This window comes from Urocampus carinirostris, chromosome 7 (assembly GCF_059441175.1).
Source record: "Urocampus carinirostris isolate Australia breed hairy pipefish chromosome 7, RoL_Ucar_1.0, whole genome shotgun sequence".
Taxonomy (NCBI): Eukaryota; Metazoa; Chordata; class Actinopteri; order Syngnathiformes; family Syngnathidae; genus Urocampus; species Urocampus carinirostris.
In genome coordinates, this window is record NC_142355.1 from 33,514,437 (window position 1) to 33,541,637 (window position 27,201).

Below are 27,201 nucleotides of genomic sequence, written 5' to 3' on the forward strand. Positions count from 1 at the left end.
GTAGGATCTTCAGTCAAAACACTTTGTTGTTTTGGCTTTTGTATCTGCTCATGTCAATCTATGTTCAGAACCCCCAAATTAATCATCTGCTAAATAAAGAACCATTCTGAATACTTTCTATTGTGTAGTAGTACAGCAACAAAAAAAGAAAGTTTCTTTAAAGTAGCATTATGTGATGATTCACCACTAGAGGTTGTTGTAGCTTAGAATGTGTCATGATTACTCATTGCCCTCACCTGTGCCCGCTCATTTGGCGCCAGCTGCTGCCCGTTGCCTGATTGATTCCCCTCCTATTTAAACTCAGTACTCCATTCACTCCTTGTCAGTCCGTCCACGAACCTCCTCATACGCAAGGCAAGCACTATTTGACTCTGGCTCCCGTCTGTCCCGTCCTCACCTGTATCCTGCTCGTCTGTCCCTGACTTCCTGATGGTCTCTGGCTACTTGACCCGTTTTTGCCCACAAACCACGCTCCGATCTCCCGCTCCGGCTATTTGACCCGTTTTTGCCCATCGACCACGCTCCGATCTTCCGCTCCGGCTACTTGACCCGTTTTGCCCATCGACCACGCTCCGATATCCTGCTCCGGCTACTTGACCCGTTTTGCCCATTAACCACGCTCCGATCTCCCGCTCCACTCTTTTCCGCATTCCGACCATGCTCCAATCCAGTCAGCTCCTTGCTCTTCCTGCCCAGCGAGCACCGGATCGCTGTTTGTTTCCTCGATTTTCCCATAAAACTACGCGTTTGTGTCTACCATCTTTTCTGGTTCTGACAATAAGCTGAAACATTCGAAGGAAATACACTACAGAAACCCAGAGGAAACCTTTTTTTTTTCAAAATTTCAGAGAGAGCTAGAACAAAACACTAATTTTAGCGGCTAGCAGGAGAAGGTACTGTAAAGATGGGCGTCTGACAAAAAACAATAACTGGAGTTAGTCAGAGCTGTTCCAAATGGCTACCTTAAGCGGCTAGATGCTGGCCAGAGCTTGTGTAAACAGATAACTAAAGCTGCTAAAAATATAAGTTACCATAAAGAAGCAACTTAAAAGAGCAAATAGCTGGAGTTGGTCCGAGCTGCGCAGGTGGCTAACTTTACTGGCTAGCAGAAAAGGCTGTGAAAAAGGTCAGTCAAAGATCCAAAAGCAAACATCGGGACTGTGAATCTCAATACGATGTTCGCTTGCATGACCAGTTGTGGAAGGTGAGTGACACTGAGTTATTTACATGAGGCAGCTAACAATAGCAGCTTGCGGCTAGCCTTAGACTCAAATAATATGAACTATTGTTTTTAGTATAATTATAGAAACATAAGACGCTTCTTTTGCCCCCTTTAAACAACAATGAATGCACTTAATTTACAAATAATTAACTTTTTTCTCTCTTTCGAAATGGTGAATTATCATTTTACTGTGTTTTACATGTTTATATGTGATTACTTGCCTTCAGGTTTGGTAAACTCCCTAAAAGTGGGCAGCGAGATGAATGTGTGCGAAACAGAGTGAGTTTCGTCCAGGATGCAGGCGGTGTCGTCAGGCTTACAGGACTTGACGCATCGTATCGGGTCGGAGCGATCCACCCCGGATGATCTGGAGGCCAACAATCATGGAAGTTAGACACAGAAATAAATATTCAAAATAAAAATTCAGAAATCTGTCAGATTAGGAAGCAAAACAACCAGGATCTCATGCAGAAAACATACCAGGTTGAGCGGGCGATGAATGATGACCTTCTCCAAAATTATTCGTAATCTCGGGGGCATCCCCGGTTTAACACGCCTGTAATCTCTTTGGGAAAATTTATGGGCAGAGGGAGTGTTACAAAAACCTCCCGAATAGTGACAATTTGCAGCTCTCGTCCAATTCTTTCAAAGTTTGTTGTTTTTCGGTGACATAATCAGTGACAGGTGGGATTTGCTATATCTTCTTAAAAAGTATTGCTTAAATGTAGAAAAAATATTGATGTTTACATTTGTTGGCCTGGAGAGGGATGGGCACCACCATGCTGTACTTGCCCAAGCCACACCACAGGAAATGGTGCCCCTACGACCCTATTTGTTTAGAGATCCACCCACCCACCACAGTGAACCAAAAGCGTTACCGTCGGATGTTCAATCTCAGAGTCCTCCAGTAGAAGGCAGTTGCTGTAGTTCTCTGTGGTCACTCATGTTCTAGAAGGTTTATTTTCAGCCTTGCTTTCGCAATGGCTGTGCGACTAGTGTGCTAATGCTAGCTGCTGCATTAGCGACTCAAGACTGGCAATAGCAATTTCTGTGTTGGGTAAATTACCATAAGTACCGCTTGAAGTAATTTTGATCATTTACTTACCTGACAGGAATTTACTAATTACTAATTTAATTGGTTGTTATTTTTTTCCCCACATGATTTTACTATTTGTTACGACTTTGTCAAGACCAGAACGGAAACAGGACCCACTCGCGTAAGATTTCTCACAGTTTTATTGGGAAGAGGGGAAAGTATTGGAGACACGATCCGGTGATCGCGGGGAGCAGGTTGCTCTGGACAGGCAGCAATCTGTCAACAACTTGCAGCTGGTGACACACGGGCAGTGCCAATTGGGCGCCATGGCAACCGTGACAGACTATATGATTAAGGTTAAGTCTAGTTTTGGTCCTCTTGCTGTGCAACTTTTCTAGTACTGTTATTGGCCACGTTAGCGAGGCAAAAAATGTCATTGGCGATTATTGTAGTGATTAATTTCCCAATAGCATTAGCACAGTAGAATTAAAATGGTCTTTTTTGCTATCCATCACAGTAAAGTCAAATCTAATTCTACTTTCCTAATGTTAAATGTAAATTTGCATTAGAGCCACTTGAGTTGTGGATAAATATTATAACGGCAGATGGTTTTGTTTTAATGTTGGTGTTGATGAAATGAAAGATCTTGATGGATGGATTTACATATTTTTAAATATTCTGTCAAACTCCTCCTTTTACACACCTCAAAAAGCAGAAATACAGTTCTAACCCTATTCATGGTTCTTCTCTGTGGAGCCCGTATGTTCAGACTTGTTCAGGTTCGTCTGGACTGGATCGGTTTGCTTTTTTAATAGATGATTTGACGAAAAAAGCCCCGAACAAGATTGCTATCCACCAGTGGGAAGGGGCTTGTAATTAGCAATTAGCGGCTAGTTCCAAGTTTGTCTTAAGCCCGGGCCAAACCCACAAAATCTTTTCCCGCTTTTTTGCACAAGCAAGACCCGAACGGGACTCTCCTGAGGACAGGGCGGAAGTTCTTTTGAGGTGGCGGGATGAAATTGATGAGAAGATAATAACCGTCGCGAACCGAGCTAGCGGGCTAATTACAGCGTCTTTTTTAACAACTTAACGTCTGTTTGTCCGACGCGAACGTGCCCCCGTGTCTAAAACCCCGCGGAAAACCCCCCGATACTCGCAAACCAGAAAGGAAAACAAGACTTTCTTGGACGGAACTCCTATGGTCAAGCCTTGTTTTATTATTTTGGGTGATTATTATTTATAGCCGCTAAGTTGATAACGTCCCAACACAAACACGACAGGGCATCATTCATTTGGAACACGGCGGATTTGCCGGACCGCAAACCGTCCGGATCCCGGAGTTCCTATAACTCAAAAGACGCGTGCACCGCTAGCTTCTTATTTTAAGGGTATACCCCGCTCCTGTTCGGAAACTGGGCCGTGAAGCGTGACGACATCTGAATTTATACTTTTTGTAAACCGCCTTTACCGTATATGACGAGCTATTTATAACTTGGCTTGAATTTGAGCTTGTACGTTTTTGGTGCTTGAGGTAAGATGGCGGAGAAGAGAAAAAGCACTAGAAACGAAAATGAAAGCTAGCTAATGCCACTTTTTTCTGTAAAACTATCATAGAATAAATAGCTTGATGCTAGCATTAATAATGCCTTGGAAGTGATACATTTTTAATGGATATTAGCTCTACGTGTCAGGACTTAATTGCGTAACGTTTACCACCAGTTTAATTGAAAGAAAGAGGAAGGGTTGCGCCCACGATCTGGTTTTCGCTGGACGCGGGAATCAGTTCTCTCTCGCACTCGGATGGTGATCCGAATACGGAAGAGGATCTTCCGTAGCAAGCAGTGGCGGTGTCAGGGACGGAAAAACAGGTCGGTAGCCGGGACAGCGAGAGCAAAAACGTGGTCGGGGTTGGAAACGAGTTGTAAGCCAGGAAGGGAGAGTACACATAGTTGGGATCAAAAATGTGTCGTAAGCCGGGGGGGGGGGGAGCAGACGTGTTCGGGATCAAAACAAGTCGTAGCTGGATACAGACGGGAGCAAAAACAGGACAGGCGGGAGACAGGGTCAAAAAGGCTTGCCTTGTATCAACTAAGGTCCTGCTTTTTGCACCCGTTTTTCACCCGTCCGTTTCTGATTTCCCCGTTTGTCTCCGGCTATGACCTGTTTTTTTAATCCGACCACGTTTTGCTCTCCCATCTCGGTTTACGACTCATTTTTGATCCCGACCACGTGTTGCTCTCCTGTCCCGGCTATCGACCTGTTTTTTCCGTCTTCGATACCACGAGCTCCCGCTCAGGAAGATCGCATTCGATTCTGTGAGTGGGTTGCTTCCCGCGTCCAGTGAGCACCGGATCGCGGACGCTGCCTTTCCTCTTTATCTCAATAAACTTGTGAGAAACGTTATGCGATCGGGCCTACCCTTTGTTCCGGTCGTGACAGAAAATGAATACATCTGAAATAAAAGAAATATGCAAGATTAAACATTAGACATTAAACAAATACATTATCATTCTCCACAATGCTAGCATTAGTAGTAAGCGTTAGTGAGACGAGCTGTTTCTCCTAAAATAAGTTTTATAATCGGAAGTGATGCTCGCAACTAAGGCAAAGCTAGCCACCAAAGTTATGGTACTAGTTAATGAAGCTATCGATTAGTCGTGTTGTCCAAAATATGCGTTAAACTGGGCCAAGGACGAGCTTTGTGTTTTCTTTTGGTTTTCCCTCCAAAATGTATAGTATAATTTGCACATTCTATCCATTTTTCTTTTATCTATTACTAAAAACAAAACATGGCACAAGGGAAAATTGCACAATTAAGCCTTTGGCATTAAAATTAAGACATTATTGTGATCAGAGCCAAAAATGCTCGCATTAGAAGTTTGTGATGCAAGCATTATCTCCTAGTATAATTAACATTACCAAGTAAAGAGTAATCATAAAGTAAGGCTAGCCACTGAAGTGATGCCATTAGCTTTAAATTGGTTGCATTCGCGAAAGGTTCCTCTAAATGCTGCCCATGGAAAACCCTTTCTGTTTCTTTCAGTTGTTTTCCCCGCAGAAATTAGCAAGTAATTCGCAATTTTTTTACAATTTTCCTTTTGGCTTTTACTCAAATAAAATCCAAACATTTTAGTAAATTTCATTTGCATGAGTAAAGATTAGGCATCAAAGCAAATAAACTATTATTAGCAGCCTCTTAAATGGTATCATTCATCGTTAGCGTTCGTGGGACAAGCATTATCTGCTAAAATGATTCGGATTAATGACTAAAATGATGCAAAGCTAGCCACAAAAGCAATATTAGCTATCTGTCTTAAAGATGGCTGCTTACTGTTTTGTTCAACGTATTATCTGTCATGATTACCAATGTGAATCACCTGTGCCCGCTCCTTTGGCGCCAACTGCCTCGGACTCTGACCCGTTTTTGATCCTGACCGCGTCTACTCTACCATCCTGGCTTTCGACCTCTTTTTGTCCCCGACCACGTCTACTCTCCTTTCCTGGCTTACGACTCGGGTCCAACCACGACCACGTTTTTGCTCTCCAACTGACCCGTTTTTCCGTTCCCGAAACCACCATCGCTCGCCACGGAAGATCCACTTCCGTGTTCGAATCACAATCCGAATACGAGAGCGACTTGCTTCCGTGCCTAGCGAACGCCGGATCGTGGGCGCAGCCCTTCCTCTTTCCTTTAATGAAACTTGTGAGAAATGTAACGCAATTGGGTCCTGTGTCCGTTCTGGTCCTGACAATATCAGATGCTAGTCTCCTTTTGGTTTAGGTCACATCATGCTATTGGTTAAACTCTGTCCTACAATGCCTTTCTCTCACTTTGCTCAGTTTAGAATCTTTTTGTAAAAATGTTCACTAGTTAATACAATACAATCCTTTAGTTTTGTTCAGTATTTAATACTTGCGCCAAGACTTGCAGTGGTGCTAAAAGGTGAACTTGAAAACCATAGGAAAAAAAGGTTAACAGAAATCCAAAGTCACATGCATCGTTACCCTTTCAAATCTCGTACGCACATGACATTCCTCGTAAGTGTAAGTTTTAAAATCTGAAATATTTTGAATCTGCAGTTGCTGTCTCCTCCCCGTCTGCATCCAACTGCTACTCCACTCGCCCAGCGGAAGTCACGTCACACCAAAGGTAAACAAATTGAATATATATTTTTCATGGCATTTACTCCTATACTTGTTAGTATAAGCTGTACTTGATGATATAATATTTTGTGACTAATTTTTAACATGTATTTACAATTTCAATGTTTTCCTGGGGCTGCATTTCTTGATGTCACGGTTGTCCTGGCGCCCAATTGGCCACACGGGCGGGGCAAGTTTAAGCTCAGCGCTTAAGATTGTCTAGTTTAAGCTCAGCGCTGTCACGCTTCCTTTGTCAGCCTGTGAATGAACTTCTGCCCCGCAAGACGTGGGTTTCGACTCAGTTCTGTTCCTGTTGGTATTTCCTGTCCGGTATTGTTCCCGTTTATTTTGTCCTGTTTAATTTCGGTTTCCAGTTTGGTTTCCGTGTATTTTTGTCCTGTTTATTATTTTCTCCGGATTTCGTTCCCATCTAGTTTCTCCTGTCTATTTTCGATATCCTGATTCATTATCAATCCTGTCTGTCCCGCCCTGTCCGGTATCGACCCCATCTGTCCGAAATAAACTCGGACAATTGGAATCGATCTCGTCGGTCTCTGGTTTCCTGTGTTTCCACGCCAGACCGCTGCCTAATGTGCATGATTCCCCATTTCCTGTAAAATAAAAGGCTTGCGTGAGAACGTCAATCGCTTGGGTCCTGATCCTGTTCTGGTTCAAGTTTTTATTCCCACCATACAACAATTTCACCCTTGCGACCCCACCCCAGAGTGGGTGAATGTATATTTATCGTTAAAAACAAGAGCGTAATTGCTTCCTTTTTCTGGATCAATTTCGGAAGGAAAATCAACTTGATAATGGTATATTTTTTTAGTTGCTAAAATCTAGATTTACTCTATGAGTGACATATGTCGAAACTTTACTTGGAGCATTCACAAAATACCAAAAGAATGGAATGAAAAAGGAAATAAAAATATCTGTCGTATGATCTACCGATAATATAGAAATATAAAAGTTTTATGTATTTTCTCAAGAAGAACGAGGATGATGTGTGTGTGATTTGGCTTCTTTGCTCCACTTCGCTGTGTTTAATTTTATCCGTCATCGCAAAAGAGCGTGCTATACATGCCTGATGTCTGTTTTATTACAAAGCAGCTCAGCCAACACATCAACCAGAAACATAAATCAGCAAACTTCTAACATGCAACCGATACACTCGAAAGTCATAAAACTTGGCGAGGTGGGTTAAGAATCTACGCTTATCAAGTGCGCCATCTAGTGGAAGTAATTACACTTTCAACTTAGTCATGGAGTCATTCTGTGAATGGGATTTTAGTTATTAAATCATTTATTAATGTTAACAAAAAGACAACGGTCACCGAGTAGCTCCCCAAGAACACCTGAGTAGCCCACGCACTGGTTCTGACAATAGCTCAGCAGTGATAGGTCACCGTGATTTTCTAGGAAATTTGATTTTTAACAAATAGGACGTTTTAAGATTTGTCAACCCTACTTCTAATTCCAGCATGATATAACGTTATAACAACGTTGTAATAATACAATTCGTTATTTCTTAAATGCACATTAACTTGGAGCCTTTCACGCTAATCGCTTCAAAAAGGTTCGGAACCCCTTCTTTATACCATAAATCGATTTTATTTTTGTCTTTCATCTAGCATTCATTTCAACATTATCTTAAAAAATGCTCCAATATTCTTAAACAAAAATGTATTCATTTTTTGTATTAGTTTTCGTGTCCATCCTTCCATCATTTGCTCCGCTTATCCTCATTAGGGTCGCGGGGGTGCTGGAGCCCATCCCGGCCATCTCCGGGTGGTGGGCAGGGGTCACCCTGAACCGGTTGCCAGCCAGTCGATGGCACAAAGGGACAGACAACACACTCGCTCATTCACACCTAGGGACAATTTGAACCTGCCAATTAACCTGACATGCATGTTTTTGGAATGTGGGAGGAAACCAGAGTCCCCAGAGGAAATCCATGCAAGCACGGGGAGAACATGCAATCTCCACACAGGTGGTTTGGTCTCATGACCACAGAACTGTGCCGCACACTGCCGTGCTGCCCTACTTTTTGTGTCATTTGGCGATGTTATGCTTATAAAACGGATTCAATTGTGGCAGTCACGATTTTTCATCATATCTGCCAAATATTATGAATTTTTATCTGTACAATGTATTTATTCTTGCCGAGTGATATCATATTATAATTATGCAATACTATACTACAGAATTCTACTGGGGCGGCATCAGCTCAGGAGGTAGGGCGCTCGTCTTGGGATCAAGAGATCGCAGCTTCGAATCCCGGCTCCTCCGTGTTATATGTTGAAGTGTCATTGGGTAAGACACTGAACCCCTAAAGCCCACAATAAGCAGGTTGGCGCCTTGCATGGCTGCACGGCCGCTATTGGGGTGTGAGTGTGTGTGAATGGGTAAATGTGAAGCACATTGTAAAGCGCTTTTGGAAGTCTTCATTGACTTGAAAAGCGCTATATAAATGCAGATCATTTCATTTACTGCAGTCTTAAAAGTGACTGCAAAATGCTTGTTATAATGTTATTTATTGCATACAATCAACAGTTTATTCTTGTTATGGTAGGAGTTTTTATTTCTGTAAAATTATAACATCCAAAGGAAGAGGTGTCTTTTTTTTTGTGACAACGTAGTTATTGTAAAATGAAATGTTATTAACCACTTGAGGTGGACTATATGACGATTATTATATCACAGAGGGTCGGTATGGCGGACAGGTGGTTATCACGCAGCCCTACGGTGCGGAGGTTCAGGGTTTAAGTCCAGCTACCGCAGCCTCCCTGTGTGGAGTTTGCATGTTCTCCCTGCGCCTACGCAGGTTTCCATGCACTCCGGTTTCTTCCCACATTCCCAAAAACATGCATGGCAGGTTAATTGTACCTAGGCGTGAATGAACATACTGTAAGTAAACACCCATTCTGTAAGTAAACACCCAATGTAAATATCTTCTGCCTTTACATGCCCACACTTTCTTGTGTAAATATTGCGTAAATTATATTTTTATCCTTTTTATTTTTGTATCCTAACAGTTAAATGTGTAACTGGAGTGCCACGTCCAATTTCGTTGTCACAATATGTTCAACCCCATTTGTAACAATAATAACGAAGGTATATTTTATTCTATTCTATTCTATTCTATTCTATTCCATTCCATTCCATTCTATTCTATTTTATTCTATAATATTCTATTCTATTCTATGAGCGAGTGAGTTGTCCGTCTCTGTGTGCCTTGCGACTGGCTGGCAACCACTGCGCCGATCTGCTTTTATCTTACTTTTATCAGAGCTGTTCAGGTTGGAACACATTAGAACAGACCTGGGCACTCCGGTCCTGGAGGGCCATACGTCCTGCCAGATTTTGAAGTTTGCTCTTCTTTAACTCAGGTGATACAAATTATAACCTCGTTAGCAAGCTAGCAAGTGCTCGTTAACGATACTGGTGATTGGAATCACCTGTATTGGATCAGAGAAACCTCAAAAATCATGCAGAACATACGGCGTTCCAGGACCGGAGTGCCCAGGTCTGCATTAGAATGATGAATGGGAGTGACGTAAATCTCGTCCATGCAGGTTTTTTCTAATTTGTATTAGTCAGTGTAGCATGAAAATGGTGAAAGTAGGGAAAGGCCTGCTAGTAGAGTCCAAACACCCAACTTAACCTCAAAAAAGATGAAAAACAAGTTTATTCTTCCCAGTCAAAGAAATGCACGTACTTGCACCTGCATCGTTAAAGAGCTGACTGAGGCTGCAATCTCAACTTTTAGCCAGGATATGGCAGCAGAGATTAATAACAAAGTTCAAAATTTTGCACTGCTCATTTTATAGAGAAAACAAGTATAAGTATAAGGACACCTCAAATGACACACTCCACCCTTAAGTTAAAAAAAAGAATCAAATAGCAAAATAATCATTCATATTACCCATTCCTAACTGCAACTATTCCTATAAGATGTATTTTTTATTACTGTGTCATGAGTTGACTCTATAATTCTTCAAAAATTGATATCCTGCAGAAATGACGCTAAAAATCGTCCCTCTGTTGCAAGCCTCATTCCAATAATGGGTTATAAGGGAGGCGTGGCTGGTCCTGGGTTACAAAAACTAGAACTTTAGCCAGATAGGTGCTGAGCGTGCCGTAGCGCCTGAGCGCTAACTCCACGGCCAGTTCAAAGTCTTGCGGGCCCTGGAAAAGGCGCGCAACCGAGACCACGCCACCGCCGGCCACTTTGTCGGCCTTGAAGAAGCCGTCGGGGTCGCCCGAAGCGATTGTGACGTGCACTTGGTCGCCCGGCACGCTATGAGAAGGGCCCATGCGGAAGATGTTGGTCAGGACGGGGATGTTGGTGGGGAAGGTGAGGTGGTAGTAGGTTATTCTCAGCGGCAGGGCCAGGCACTCGACAGACTCATTGCAAAACAAGCGTTCGCATCGACTGCAAATACAGAGGTAGGGGATATTGGGGAGGGGGGTGAGAGTGAGGGAGACAACAAAACAAGCAGAGAGAGTGTGAGAAAAGAGATAACGTGAATTAAAGTTGCCGTGCATGGCATGCAGTGGGGGTGCCTTGGCAACTGGAAAGTGGGGAATCATGCAGGTCTAGAAAATGTGGAGCCTTACTTGGATATGAAAATCTTAACAGACCGGACTGGACTCATATATTTTACATTATCATAATGACGTTATTTGAGGCCAAGCAAAATATAAAAAGACGCAGAAAAGGTTATCTTTTTTTAACCAATGGACAATTTTAAAGGATTTTTATTGCGTCTTCTATATCATCTTTTATACACACACACACACGCACACACACACACACATACATACATACATACATACATACATACATACATATATATATATATATATATATATATATATATATATATATATATATATATATATATATATTTATTTATTTATTTTATTTTTTTAATTTATTTGTGTGCGTGTGTGTGTGCTGCATATAGTCTTTAGATATTTTGTTCATTAAAGTTTTTTTACTTATTTTTATAAGTATGTTATTGATCCATCCATTATCTGCGCCGCTTATCCTCAGTAGGGTCGCGGAGGTGCTGGAGCCAATCCCAGTTGTCTTCGGGCAGTGGACAGGGGACACCTTGAACTAGTTGCCAGCCAGCCGCAGGGCACACAGGGACAGACAATTCGCTCACTCATTCACACGTAGGGACAATTTGGACCGACCAATTAACCTGACATGCATGTTTTTGAAATGTGGGAGGAAACCGGAGAAACCCACGCAAGCTCGGGGAGAACATGAAAACTCCACACAGGAGGTTTGATCTTATGACCTCAGAACTGTGCCGCACACGCGCTAACCACTGCGCGGCCATGCTGCCCTGTGTTATTTAGATTCTTTATTATTAGTATTTTTACTCTTCCTTTCTAAATTGTTGCAAAATGAGCAAAATAACCATTAATATTCTGATATGGATAATGATTGTCCGCATTTTAAGTATTTTTTCTTTATTACTTTTCTTATTTGACTATTCTATATATTATTTTAATTACTGTTATCTAAGTTTTTGTTGAATGAGAAAAATATTATTTACAATGCTGATATTCCAGATATTTTTGTTCATTTTAAATTGTATTATTCTTATTTTACTATATATTTTAATTTTTTTAATTTATTTTTTTATAAAATTAAAAAGAAAAATCTTAAATATTTTTTTTGTCATTTGACGCTATATTTTTCATGTTTTATTGTGTATTTCATTATATATTTTCTATTTGTTGTAAAAATTTTTAAAAATGGTTCATGATATTCTGGCAAATCATTTTGATTATTTTACTACATACATTTCCTTAATGTTTATTTTTTAATTGTTGCAAAACAATCTTATTTAAGTTTTTTTTTTCATTTAATTATGTTTTCATAATTTTATTGAAAATGTGTTTTAAATCATCCAAATAAGCAAAATAAAAACAACAATTTGTTTAAACGTCAATTTTAAATTAAATAATCAAATAATATTTTTATAGCAGAAGTAAGTCAATTTTACTCACCCACAGACAGAAAAATTGCACTCAATTTAGGTATATATTCAATAAATGAATATTTTAGAATTATAAAATAAGATTGTTGCTCATTTAAATTGTTATAATGTATTTTTTGTAATAAATAATAAAATAAAATATACTTATTTGTCTTGTTTTAGGAAACATAAATTTAATATTTACATGGATTACCTCATGTGCGGTCCCTTCTCAAGGTTTTTTCATTTTCCTTATGTTGAGGTTTTTGAGTTTTCATGTAGGTTTTAGATCAGGGGATGGTGTCATAATAGTCTGTGGTTTGCAATAGTCTGTTGTCTGTGCAACCCTTTGAGACTCTTTGTGATAAAGGGTGTCACAAATAAACATGACTTGACTTGACTAGGAACATTAAAATTTTACTTGGGGGAGCATTATAACACGGTGATTATTTTCCAAGTTTCTACTCATTGCAGCAGGGGTTTCCTCAACTTTTTAAAAAAAAAAAAAAAGAAAACTACACCCAGCAGATTCAATATTTACACATAATTGGGCTTGAAACAGCATCAACGTTAACAACACAACACACAACATCAATTAACATTTTTGAAAATGAGCACTTACGTTTCCCCGACCTTTCGGTAATTATCGGGACAATCAAACGATAGGCAGCGGAAACCACCTTGCACGTTGAAGCAACTCTGGTTTTCTGCACATGTGTGCGTCCCCGCCACGCATTCGTCCTTATCTGCCAAAAATATCAAAAATTACTTTAGGGTGACCAAAACAAAAATAATGATATACAATACTTTCCAGGCTAAGTCACACCCAACTCATATAGGCCAGAAATATGAAAGTGCGCCTTATATACAGGAAAATACTGTGGATAAAATTGGAAATACATAGCTACAATTAAATGATACTAAATATGGTAACTGTTCTGCCTTTGAGAAACATGAAGTGTGGTCCTTGAGTGCCCTCTTGTGGTTAATATGTTAATTGTTTGGTGCTAAAAGGAAACAAAAAAGAAGTACAGAACTTGAACAGAAGCTCAGACCCCCACTCACGAACGCTCATTGAAAATTCCCTTTTGTTGTTGCTTATGTATGAAACGTGAATACAGATTTTTACTTATGGTCAGTGCCTGAAACTCGTGACAAAAAGTTAGCGGACACTAGCCATAAAGTTGCCTGCCCCATTTTTGCCAACTTGAAACACAATAAGACGACTAATCGCAAAAAAAAAAAAACATTGTTGCAAATTATTTAGGATTGATAATCAGAATATATCACAGAACAACACTTTAAAATTAAGTTTATTATAAATCTACTTATAACATTCATTCCATGTATATGACATCACTGTTTTCCATCTGCCATCAGTATGTACCTGTATTTACTCATCTTCATTCATGCAATGGTTGCGTTGCGTTGCGTCTGCAACAAGCCATGTGAACTCCTCTTTCCACGATGCTTTTAATGTATGTTTACGTTTTCTAGCGTCATCAATTTTGTTAGCTTCTTTTGAATCTTTCTTCTGGGGCTGATGTTTTGGCTTGATTCCTAACCACTTATCCATTATTATTGTGTACTCTGTGCATCTACTTCGGAAAATGATCCGCAAATGCACGACCTTATAAGACTCGGGAAAGTCCGCAAGCACGAAGTTATTCGATGCAGGCTTCTGATTGCCGTGTATGCAAATTGCCAAACGAACCGAAATTCAGAAATTTCCAAATGAAAGATTTTTTTTTTTCTTGAAAAAGTTGTCGGCCACCCGGGCGGAGACGTTTTGTTAGTTGTACGCCCAACGTAAAAGATGCATGCCCTAGGCGTCCGGGCAGACGTTATTTCAGACACTGTTATGGTAAATTTTTTTTTTTTAGTTTTGTTGTTTTTAATGTATTTATTTATTTTTACTAAATTCCGTACTCTTGTTTGAACTATTGCTAAATTCTACTGCATAATGTAACTGTTCTGCCTTTGAGAAACATACAGAGTTGTCTTTGAGTGCCCTCTTGTGGTTCTTATGTTAATTGTTTAGTGCTAACATAAATGTAAGTGTTAACACCAGATGTAATATGGTATTTTTTAATATGAAATAAATAATAGAAAATGTATTTAGTTTTTTGCAAACCTAGCCTTTACTGTTTAAATTCTATGTGCCTTATAGTCCAGTGCGCCTTATAACATATATCACAAAAGACAATTTATTTGGGGGTGCACCTTATATAGTCTGGTTTATATTTTACCTTGGCAGCCACGCCCATTGGGTGCTAGGGTGTAGCCGCTAACGGGGCAGGAACAGTGGAAGCTTCCGGGGGTGTTGTGACAACGGTAGGAGCAAATGTGACCTCCGGTGGGCAGAGCGCATTCGTCGATATCTAAGGAAAAATATCATTATTGAGCTTTTTTGTTGTGATATGACAATTTGTGCCTTGAATTTTACCTTCGCACGTCACCCCATCTGTGTCGCTGAGCTGGTAACCACGGCGACAGTAACATTGGTATGAGCCGTACACATTGGCGCATTCCTGACTGCAAGGGTTACTCTCACACTCATTAAGATCTAAAAAAGAAATTTTTTAAAGATGCTCAAGAATATGAAATTGTTACTAGTTAAAAACAAAAAAAAAGGAATATAATGGATGGGAAGTTTCAAATTGCTTTGCAGCTCGAAATATACACTCTGGAAATATTTTAACAAACTCTTAACTTGAATTCATTAATATATATTCATCCATTATCTGCATCGCTTATCCTCAGTCTTTTGTATTATAAAGACTATTACTATTATTATTTTATCCACCATGTGACATGAAAAGCCTGTCTTTTGTAACAAAACTTAAGTTAAACAAGACTGTATAAACATTTGGATGGTTAATTGGATCCCTTAACCACTAGTGTTGTAGGGGCACAATTTCCTGTGGTGCGTGTTGGACAAGTACAGCCTGGTGACGCCCATCCCTCTCCAGGCCAACGTATGTCTCTACCCGTTCTCAAATCGGGGACCTTTCGCGTGATAGGCGAATGTGCCAACCACTGTACATTTAAATCCTTTATATTTCTGTGTGGGCAGCACGGAGGCGCAGGGGTTAGCGCGTGTGCGGCACAGTTCTGAGGTCGTGAGATCAAACCTTCCTGTGTGGAGTTTGCATGTTCTCCCCATGCTTGTGTGGATTTCCTTCGGGCACTCCGGTTTCCTCCCACATTCCAAAAACATGCATGTCAGGTTAATTGGCTGGTCCAAATTGTCCCTAGATGTGGATGAGCGAGTGAGTTGTCTGTCCCTGTGTGCCCTGCGACTGGCTGGCAACCAGTTCAGGGTGTCCCCTGCCCACTGCCCGAAGATAGCTGGGACGGGCTCCAGCACCCCCGCGACCCTACTGAGGATAAGTGGTGCGGATAATGGATAGATGGATGGATATTTCTGTGCCTGCACAGGTTACATTAATCAACAATTTTCTTTGATCTTTTTTTAACAGTTGATGGTAACCTTTTTCAGGTTGTACAGTACTTTTAAAGAGAAAGGCAGAGAGATAAAAAGAACAATAGGGAGTACAGTTCGAACGCCTCTCGGTTCGAACAACCGGTCCTCGAACATAAATTTAGAGAAATTCTTGCTTCGCTTTTCGTTTAAAAAATCGGAGTTCGAACACCGGTACGCTAGGGGCGACGCTGAGCGGCGTACGAGTGTAGATTGCCCCCACCCCTCGTGAAGAACTGCTGTCACAGCAACGCGCACTCCTTTTCTGTTTTTGTTTTTCAAAAGCGGTGAAGAGAGTGTTTTAACCCCTAATTATGCCTCGGAAGAAGGTTGGTGCAAGCAGCAAATTTGTTACAGGTGAAAAAAGAGGAGTAGTGCGTACAACTATTGCGTTTAAGAAAGAAATAATAGCAAAATATGAGGAAGGTGTGCGAGTTTCCCTTCTTTCAGGAATACAGCATGGCTTCTGCCGACCGGTAAGAAATCCTATTCATATTTATTTTCTTTATCCTTTAACCGCTCACCACTTGTTGTGGAGACCCGGGTGCTAAATGACGTGTAAACAACCTGATTTTTTTATTTTTACACGTTCATGTTAGCGTAATCTTTCGTACGGAAGATTACGCTAACGCGAACGTACGATTAGCCTGGGTTAGCTTCATGTTTACGTTCATGGTAAACATTCGGGGTGTTGGAACGGATTAAAACAATTTTACATTACTTTTAATGGGAAAAAACGGCTTCGGTGATCGTACAAATCGGTTTTCGTACAAAGAAATGGAACGGATTATGGTCGAGAACCGAGGTTCCACTGTAGATTAAAAAAAGAAAAATAAACAGCAAAAGAGAAGCCCAGCCCGACCCAAATATAATGATTGACATTTGAGGCCTGACTCGGCCTGAAATTTGAGTCGGTTTGTTGGAGAAATTGGAGGTTCGATAATCGAGAGAAAAGTCTTCTCATATGTGGATAAGGAAAATGGACAGGAGCCAGCCTCGTGGAGGGAGATACAACTTTTATTGATGCGTCAATGAAGATCTCGGAGAGCTGGGAACATGACAGTGTTTTTAAAGCTGGTAGCGACGATTAAGCTTCGATTACACCCCAAAAGGCGGTCCTGTATCACGTATCAAGTACAGAGCGTCCCGTCCCTTGCACGCTATCTTCAAGGAAACTTAATGTCTGCCAAGAGTATCTTCAAGGATGTCTACCCGACCTTTTCCCACAACTGTAAGCAAGTCTTTCTAAATTTCTACATGTATGCAAATCTATTCTACAAATGCAAGTGTATTTACCACAACATATCCCCCCATTGGGAGTTTATACTCCCATTCTGAACAGAAATTAAAATCAAAAATGAATACAGGGTAGTGGTAAAGTATTACAAATCATAGACATCAATACACGGACAGAGTTTACGCGAATCGAAAATAAAATAAAATTCTGGCGGTCAGCCTGCTGTAACTTTCATTGTTCATGTCTCATTTACAAAAACCCCCAACACTCCAAACATCTGACCCATGCACTAACCCCCCCTTCATTTATCTTTATCCGTACACACTGGATTATACACGTGGACCGTCGACGGTTGATCGGTACGTGATAAAGGTAAATGAATAATTGAACTGATAAGTGATAACAAATTTTGGTAACAGTCGTCGATACATTTCAAGATGAGTGCATGACTGGATAGTGATACAGCATACACATCTTATTTTGTAAATATTATAAGATACTGCTGCAGGAATGGTTGAGTTAAGTGCAGACCGGACCAGGACTCAATCGCTTAACGACCAGTTACTTTTATTCAGCAAAATTGTCCAACGCTCAGGGAAAAAACAAAACAGCAACTGGCCTACAGGCAAACAGGAACTCAGACTAGGAATACTCATAAAACAGGCTTTTACTCAGAACGGGCAAGCCCTTAAGAAGGACACACGCAAATTAGACGGTCGCCACGGCGACCATGCTGGACATGACAGAAATACTACATACGTGCACAACTACAATAACACAGTTGTACCTCTACTTATACGTTTAATTGGTTCTAGCAGTAAATATGGAATGATGGAACTATTGTAAATCGAAACACATTATCAATTTGAATCAGTTGGATTGAAACGGGATTAGTCCGTTCCGAAAGCAAACGAACCTTGTTGAATCAACTGCAATTGCCCTGAAGGTATGCTGGTGTTCAGTAGGGGTTCATACATATACGCAAAATAGATAAACATGAAATAAATATAATGAAATATAACATCATAACTGTAAATGAGAAAAACTGGATGTGTCCCCAGGCTCGTGACGCCAAAAGTTTGCCCACCCTTGACTTAGAACCATTGTTTTTGGGACGATGGACTGGTGGTTAATTGCGCTTTTAATGACGGATTTCTTTTTAGGTTCTTTTTAAGAAGCAGAATGTTGGAAAAAATTTTGAGCTGATTGTAGGCGATGATGAAATAGGTCGATAAATTCTCTATAGAGCGTGACGTCTCGTTTGGTTTCATGTTATAGTCATCATAGTTCCATTCCACTCCATTTAGTTATTAGTATCGATACGACAACACACACACACGCACACTGCTGTCGTCTTAATAAAACTGAATCGTCTCTGCACCGCACAACACAGTGGCCACGATCACACTCTCAGTCCACTCTTGGCGCCCATACTCAGTCATCCCTCTCCTCAGAGCGCCCTAAACCTTGCTTCCTTGATTGAGTAGAAGGACGTGTATGAATAGTGCAATTGCGATAGAAGAGAAGTTTGAATTACTGAAATTCCGAGTATTATGGGATGAGTCAGACGAAAGAGAAACGTGCAACCAGTCGGAGTGCCGATGGACTACCAGAAACCAAATGTGTTAACGACAGTACAGGCTAAAGTGACGGATAATATGTTAAACCTTAATGTGACGATACAGGCGAGAAGGGTACCGACACACCAAAGTCCAGAGAAACCTACACCCACGGCGACAGCACTGGAGAGTGAGGTTACAACGCCGACAGCCAAAAATGAGTGCACGGCCAGTACGTAAAATTCGGGAAATTGTGTAGAAGAGGAAAACCATAACCCTAACTCGGTTATGTGCAGTTCAACCACTCTCCCCTGGTTGCGTGCCAGATCCAGAGGGAAACCTCTAAATTGAGCAACGTACTATCATAGAATGACAAAAGTCCTTTGACTTCCCAGAAAAGACATACATTATTATTATTAGTAGTAGTAGAATTATTACTATCATTATCATAAATATTCTAAATAGTCGGCCTCATGATGTGATTCATTTTAATGACCTGCATTTTCCTGAAAACGCAACATATACTCCCAAAAATTGACCCAAAAAAAGAGGCTAATTAACTTAAATTTTTGTGGGCCATCTGTCTTGTTTTATGTTTTATGTTTGTTCAATGTTGTAAGTGTTTGTATTCTTTCCTGTATTCTTATCTTTCTTGTCTATATGGTTGTCCAGCGTTTAATCGGCCCACGTAACTGAAAGGATTAACAGAAAAATATCGAAGGAAAAGGAAAAAGGGAACAATACAGTACTCATTGAGACGAGAAAAACGTTTTTAAAGAGGAAGACGGTTTAAAATGTATTGTTTTAGATAGAACCGATAGCACGTCTCGTTAGGAATCGAAAACGTTCGTTTTTTTTTTTAGAAATCGTTTTGACGCTAAGGGTGTGCAACATAACGTCCGAGAGCCTATGGAGTTCCCAGAAAAATAAATGTTTTTTCAGTTGGAAAACGATGAATTTAGGGGTGAAAGGTCTAGAAAAATTATGTTTGGTTATTTTAGGTGCTTTAGATTATGTTAATGCCAGAATAACACCAAGAAAGGATAGAATAATAACGAAAAGAAAAAAGTTAACCTATTCCGGTTTTCAGTTCAAAATTGGAAAATTGAGGAATGTGAAGACGAGGAAAAATCCAATTGAGTGAATTGGAATGGAGTAATTTGAGAATGAAAAGCATTGTTATACGAAAGTAGTGGAATAGCGTGAGTAAATTCTTTCTTTTCATTGAATATGGAGGAAAAATTCATTGAGTCGAATAAAAATGAGTAAGATGAATCATTGTAGATCAATGCACGTCATTTTCACATTAAGTAGGTGAAGCTAAGATAGTAGATTGAATTGGTTTGGAAAGACAAAAAATAAATAAATAAATAAATAAATAAATAAGTGAGATGGTTATATGTCAATTTCCCATTAAACTAGTGGGCTAAAAAGCATGTGTTAGAGGGCGTAGGAGAAGGGAAAGTTATGTGGAAAATGGATTGTTGGCAGAGCAAGTAAGGAAGTTACAAATACAGAAAGATAAAAGTTAGTAAAAGAAGGTAAAAAGGGGGAGAGATAGTAGGCATTGAGGAAAAGAGAAGAGGGGGACATGCAAGTGACAAAAGGAAGGAATGTAAAGGGGAAAAGGTAATTGAATGAAATATTTTTGTTGACAATTGGCCGCAGTAAAGAAAGCATATGTTCCGGGTAGACGTGTATAGCTAGATACCATCGGACAACCGAGAGGAATTCCAGAGGAATTTAAAGCTAGGAATGAAATTAAGTCTGGATTAGAATCGATATGTATCTGGATAACTCCGAATAAGAACGCAGAATGGATTAATTACATTTATTACAACCAGCAACGTTTTATTAATTACACTAACGAGGCCTTTAGTGCAATAGGAGAACAATTACATGAGACATCTAGGATGGCCTGGCAAAATCGTCAGGCCCTCGATTTTCTCTTAGCCAGTAAAGGAGGCGTGTGTCATATGATAAAGGAGGAATGCTGTACTTATATACCTTTAAACACAGCCGAAGCAGGAAGCTTCACAAAAGCACTGTCAAAGATTCGTGAGTTGAACAATGAAGTGACAGTAAATACTGAAAAGAACGGTATCTCTTGATTGGTTCTCGTCTACATTTGGGTACTGGGATGGTATGTTAGCGAAGGGGGAAATTTTTGTACTAACTGTCGTAATAATTATGTGTTTGTTGTGTTTCTGTGCCATACCTATTCTAAAAAGAGGAATTCTTAAGACTTTTGGAGAACAAATGACAGTAGTGGCAATACTAGGGTGGCAGAAGCTCAATGAGCACAGTTAGTGATTAAATATCCAAGCCTATTCCTTAGTGAGGAAGAACAGATGACTCAACTAAATTCAACGCCTTGAATTTTATCTGGCAACGTTAATAGTCAGTCTACATTATAATAAAAAATGGAGCATCTGCGGAAAGAGACACATATGATGATCTGGACTGAATACGATATCAATTAGCACTATTGTTACACACGCAACACACTATATAGCACTAGGAATAACAGCAACAAATATATTGGGTTCTGATTGTGATTCTTTTGTTGGTATGTCACACTGCCGGGGAGCAAGCTGCTGTCTGGGATGGTCAGGATGCATCGTCGCTTCCGGGTTTTTGGCTGCATGGAAACTGAGCGTGATGCCTGCTGGGATGAACACTCACTCCAACATCTGACTTCACGACACCCGTTGACGAATACGACAGTGCATGGTCTTCAAAATGTTCGCGGGGGTCAGGCCAAAGGCCGATGTGTATGCTGTATCACTATCCAGTCATGCACTCATCTTGAAATGTATCGACGACTGTTACCAAAATTTGTTATCACTCACTTATCAGTTCATTTATTCATTTACCTTTATCACGTACCGATCAACCGTCGACGGTCCACGTGTATAATCCAGTATGTACGGATAAAGATAAGTGAAGGGGGGGTTAGTGCATGAGTCAGATGTTTGGAGTGTTGGGGGTTTTTGTAAATGAGACATGAACAATGAAAGTTAGAATGATCACAGCAGGCTGACCGCCAGAATTTTATTTTATTTTCGATTCGCGTAAACTCTGTCCGTGTATTGATGTCTATGATTTGTAATACTTTACCACTACCCTGTATTCATTTTTGATTTTAATTTCTGTTCAGAATGGGAGTATAAACTCCCAATGGGGGGATATGTTGTGGTAAATACACTTGCATACATGTAGAAATGTAGAATAGATTTGCATACATGTAGAAATTTAGAAAGACTTGCTTACAGTTGTGGGAAAAGGTCGGGTAGACATCCTTGAAGATACTCTTGGCAGACATTAAGTTTCCTTGAAGATAGCGTGCAAGGGACGGGACGCTCTGTACTTGATACGTGATACAGGACCGCCTTTTGGGGTGTAACCGAAGCTTAATCGTCGCTACCAGCTTTAAAAACATTGTCATGTTCCCAGCTCTCTGAGATCTTCATTGACGCATCAATAAAGTTGTATCTCCCTCCACGAGGCTGGCTCCTGTCCATTTTCCTTATCCACATATGAGAAGACTTTTCTCTCGATTATCGAACCTCCAATTTCACCAACAGGTTAAGGCACTGGCTAAATATATCTCCTCTATATTTAGTTAAACCCTGTCAGGAAATTTGATTCATTTACTAAAATACAGATTTTTATTGATTGTCAGAAAATATATTTTTAAGGGATCGGGCTAAAATAACTGTCATTTTTTTGTTTTTAAGAATAGTAATTCGATATTCTTTTAAGAAAAATCATGTTTACGAGATAGTACATGTGTTGTTGCTTATTATTTGAATCAATAGTGTTTTATTTAATTGAATGAAGTATTTTAACACCACTAGTGGTAGCTATATTCTACACACTGGGCCTTCAAAGCATAACTGGGGATAAAGGAATTCCATTACCGTCGCAGTTCCTGCCGTCCCTGGACAACTTGAAGCCGTTGGTGCAGCTGCACTTGTAGGACCCCGGCGTGTTTTCGCACTTGTGTGCACATAGTCGTCCGGGATAGTGCCTGCATTCGTTGAGATCTACGACATGACAGCCGTCAAGCAATGGGCTGATTTCATGTTTTGTTTTGTTTTTAATTTATTTTTATTTTTTCTGGGCTTACCTTCGCAGAGACGACTGATGCTGTTGAAGTTGTAGCCGTTGTCACACTGGCAATGGAAAGAGCCCATCGTGTTGACGCAGCCGTGACCCGCGCACACCGTTTCGGGGCCTTTGCACTCGTCAATGTCTTCGAGGTAAGTAAAAATCAGAATTAGGTGTTCAGTAGAACCCGGGTTTCGGCGTCCCCACCTCATGACATTTTCATATTTCTTCTATTGAATCGAATTCTTCCATATTAGCTGCTAGGACCTCCCAAGAGTCCCCTTTTGAAAGTGATACTGTTCACCCCAGGATACGCATTTTTACTTTACAGTGTGGAATAAGACGTTTATTTCTCCTATTTATGGCATTTTCCCTATTGGATGACATCAAGTCAAGTCAAGTCATGTGTATTTGTGACTCCCTTAATCACAAGGAGTCTCAGAGGGCTGCACAGACCACAGATTATTGCAAACTACAGACTATGATTACACCATCCCCTGATCTAAAACCTATTGCACCATAAATAATCAAGGAACATTCTATTGACAATACAAAAATGAGCATTGCTTGATTTGTATTGTTTGGGATTTTTGTATTTTTCATAGAAAATCCGTACTTTGTAGTTTGCTGTAAACTGGTGTAGAAAACTATGGAAAATTCCTTTTTGGTAGTTATTAATATCTAATATAAAAGGTACTAAATTAAACATTTACAATGTATATACTCTATTGTGTAAAATAAGAAATTACATTCAAAAGCACCTTAAAGATAAAATGTATAAACTAAGATGAAATGCAATAGAAAATAACATACAATAAACTTAACATGAATGATCTATATAAACTACTTTATAAATCCCTATTTGTGTGTCTGTGTATGTGGTAGTGTGCGTGTGTTTGTATGTGACTAATAGGCTCCGAAACAGCTGAACCGGTCTTGGTGCTAAAATACAGAGTTGTACTCTAGGCCTCCACAAGTGTCTTTGGCTAGGTTTCGTGTCAAGGCGCCGCAAATAAATACCAACAAACTTAATAAACATCTGATTTTGTGTGGTCTGCTTTCATTGGATCTCTAACGCCCGCAACTCCAGATCACCGACCACTCCAAGCAGCTGAACCCAATCTTTGACGGCGCGATAATGCCGGGTCATTTTGCTTGTACACATTCTAAAAATACATCAATATTTAGATATTAAAAAGATATGAAATCGGATAAAAAAAATTAGATATATTCTTATCAATATGAATCCTGCAATGAAACAGTGCTTCATGATCATTCTTCTAAATATCGTTAACTATGTTCTGAAAATCGACAACAAATTATTTTGCGTTCCCAAAAACGTATATAATTCAAACTTTGCGGTGTTTGTGTGTATGAGTTATACATTATCTCTAAGATGCTTGTCTGCGTTTGGTCGTTATATCAGAGTCTGCTCTGCTATTGGTCAAAAAGATATCGATAGCTATTGGCTGGACTTACTCTCACAATGCTTCTCTCTCTCTTGGTCAAATTCTGACTCTTGTGTAGTTCATATAGACTTTGTGAGTCATAGCAAAAATGTATATATTTATTTATTTATTTAATGTATTTGTGTATTTATTTACCATGAGTCCCAAGACGGTGACGCTAAAGGAGAAGCTAAACATGGTAATCATGGAAACAAAGTTTGAGACCATCAAGAAATATGAAGAAATCGCTACCTTTGCTCAGTAACATGGTTGTAACCGATCTACACTAAACTAGAGGAAATGAAAACAAGAAAATCTAAGTGCATGACAATCTTTGCAGGTGGAAGATTCAAAATCAGTTTTCCGTTTTTAATCGGCCATCTTACCCCCTCCATCCATCCGCGACTCCATTTGGCCAGCGCTAGACACGTGACACCAAGGGTAAATCAAATGTAATTTTTCTTTTCCATTTCATGTAATCATGTGCACATTTGTTGAACATAAAAAAAACTTACTACTATACACTATTTGGTTATGTTACGTTTTCAGCTGGGGTTCATAAGAAATTAATTAATTACCGAAGGGCAATTTTACTTTGCGATGTCCATCTTAGATCATGATAATCCTCGCTAGTGTACATTTTAAAATCAGATTATTTTTTAATATGCAGTCACTGTTTCCTTTCCCCTGCATCCACCTGCTACTCCAATCGACCACCTGAAGTCAAGGCACACCAAAGGTAAACAAAATAAGCAGTCTTACGATTAACTACTTTGTTATACAAATGAGTAAGAGTTATATACAATTTTGATGTTTTTACCTGTGGGTGGGAGGTTTGAACACTAACTCATTATCATCGGTTTCTATCTCTCGCCATACCGTCAATCTACTGTAATAGTTAGAATGTTATAAATATCTCCTACCGACGCAGCGTGTGCCATCGTCGTTGAGGTGGTATCCTCTACCGCAGTTGACAGAATTTCTTTGGCAGATGTACGAGCCGGCTGTGTTGAGGCACATCTGGCCTCGTTGGCAAGGGCCTGTCTGGCTTATACATTCGTTGATATCTGCGATGGAGATGGAAATAGTTTAATTAAAATGTCAAATTAACAATTGAGAACCTTAACCAGTGAAAAGTAAGGCATAAAGTTTGTTTTTATCAAAATACATCTCATGGAATGGAAGATATAGTACTGTATTTCAAAACATGATGGAACTGGTATAATGATATTCATTATCAATTACACTGAATATACACTAGAGGACAATGTAGTAAAAAAAGACCACGGCTTTTGTATTTTCTATGGCTGTCAAACGTTTTTTTCTTTTTTTAAAAGAACATTCTAGTGTTGCATCCCAAAGAATCAAAAAATTATCATACTTACACTCGAAAATTAACAAATACAATAAACTCATGTTTAAAATAAATGCGTAGATCCTCAGCCGACCCACTGCCAATTAAATTTAAACTTATTTATGTTGTAAAAGGGCAGCACGGTGGCGCAGTGGTCAGCGCTTGTGCGGCACAGTTCATGTCATGGGAACCTGTCGTGGGTTCAAATCCAGCTCCAGACTTCCTGTGCGGAGTTTGTATGTTCTCCCCGTGCTTGCGTGGGTTTCCTCCGGGCACTCCGGTTTCCTCCCACGTTCCAAAAACATGCATTTCAGGTGAATTGGCCGGTCCAAATTGTCCCTAGGTGTGAATGAGCGAATGAGTTGTCTGTCCCTGTGTGCCCTGCGATTGGCTGGCAACCAGTTCAAGGTGTCCCCTGCCCACTGCCCGGAGATGGCTGGGATGGGCTCCAGCCCCCCCGCGACCCTAATGAGGATAAGTGGTACAGCTGATGAGATGAGAGATTGAGATGTTGTAAAAGGTAAAATTATGTAAGTATATTCAAAGATATGATGCTAAAAACAGGAACATATTTATTTAAAACCATGATATAGTCCTTATATTTTTTTTTATTTTTTTTTATTTATTTATTTATTTGGTGTGGAACCCTCCATCCATCATCTGCACCGCTTATCGTCAGTAGGGTCGTGGGGGTGCTGGAGCCCATCCAAGCTGTCTTCGGGCAGTGGGCAGGAGAAACAACTCATTGCCAGCCAGTCGCAGGGCACACAGGGACAGACAATTCGCTCGCTCATTCACACCTAGGGACAATTTGAACTGCCCAATTAACCTGACATGCATGTTTTTGGAGAAAAACCAGATTGCCCAGAGGAAACCCACGCAAGCATGGGGAGAACATGCAAACTCCACACAGGAGGTTCGATCTCATTACCTCAGAGCAGTGCCGCACACGTGCTAACCACTGTGCCGCCATGCTATATATGGTGTGGAACCCATACTTCCTTTTTTTCTTTATTTAAAGTGACAGTGTGTAATAAGACCCCATTAAAGTTTGCAGCTCGCTGGATGCACCCAGAGCAGCTGAACAGAGAAAATTGCTGGAGTTGGTGAGAGTCTGTGTAAGGGGCTTACTTCAGCCACTAATGGGAAAAGTTTCTAAACGAAGTAACACTATTGCTTAGGGGCAAGCTATAGCCTGCATCCAAGTGGTGAACGTGACTGGCTAGAGAAGGAAACGGTGGAAAAAGCGGAATATGTCTGAGACAGGACATGTGTGTCTGCTTATTGATGGAATTGATTGTGTTTCATTTATATGAATTAAGTAATTTGACATCTCTAAGGGGGCGCTGTTTTAATTCACACTAAGGCTTAAAAGTTGTTTTCATGTTTCCTATTTTTTGACTACACCAGGAGTTCTGAGCAAAAACATTGTTCGTCCCATATTAAATCTGCCACTCACCAATGCAATTTCCCAGTGCATCTTGAATAAAACCTATCCCGCATTTGACCTTTGGAAGACAACGGAAGGACCCCTGCGTGTTCTGGCATTCAAACTCCGGGCCGCAGTTATGGATGCCGGTCTCGCATTCGTCGATATCTAAAAAAG

General features: G+C 40.1%; 1 protein-coding gene across 3 annotated transcripts in view; it reads right to left on the reverse strand.

Annotated features, from left to right (window-relative positions):
- fbln1 (fibulin 1) overlaps positions 1 to 27,201 on the reverse strand; it is a 68,533-nt gene that overhangs the window by 15,640 nt on the left and 25,692 nt on the right. For 2 of the 3 annotated variants that reach the window (XM_088340637.1, XM_088340636.1), the window contains exons 8-15: positions 27,055 to 27,192; positions 25,165 to 25,308; positions 22,813 to 22,938; positions 22,604 to 22,729; positions 14,847 to 14,966; positions 14,650 to 14,781; positions 13,023 to 13,146; positions 1,444 to 1,589 (exon numbers count right to left, since the gene is read on the reverse strand). In XM_088340637.1, the coding sequence (XP_088196763.1) occupies positions 1,444 to 1,589; positions 13,023 to 13,146; positions 14,650 to 14,781; positions 14,847 to 14,966; positions 22,604 to 22,729; positions 22,813 to 22,938; positions 25,165 to 25,308; positions 27,055 to 27,192 (1,056 nt within the window). Of the gene's footprint in view, positions 1 to 1,443; positions 1,590 to 10,071; positions 10,837 to 13,022; positions 13,147 to 14,649; positions 14,782 to 14,846; positions 14,967 to 22,603; positions 22,730 to 22,812; positions 22,939 to 25,164; positions 25,309 to 27,054; positions 27,193 to 27,201 lie in introns of those variants that run through there. The other variant, XM_088340638.1, reaches the window with a different exon arrangement.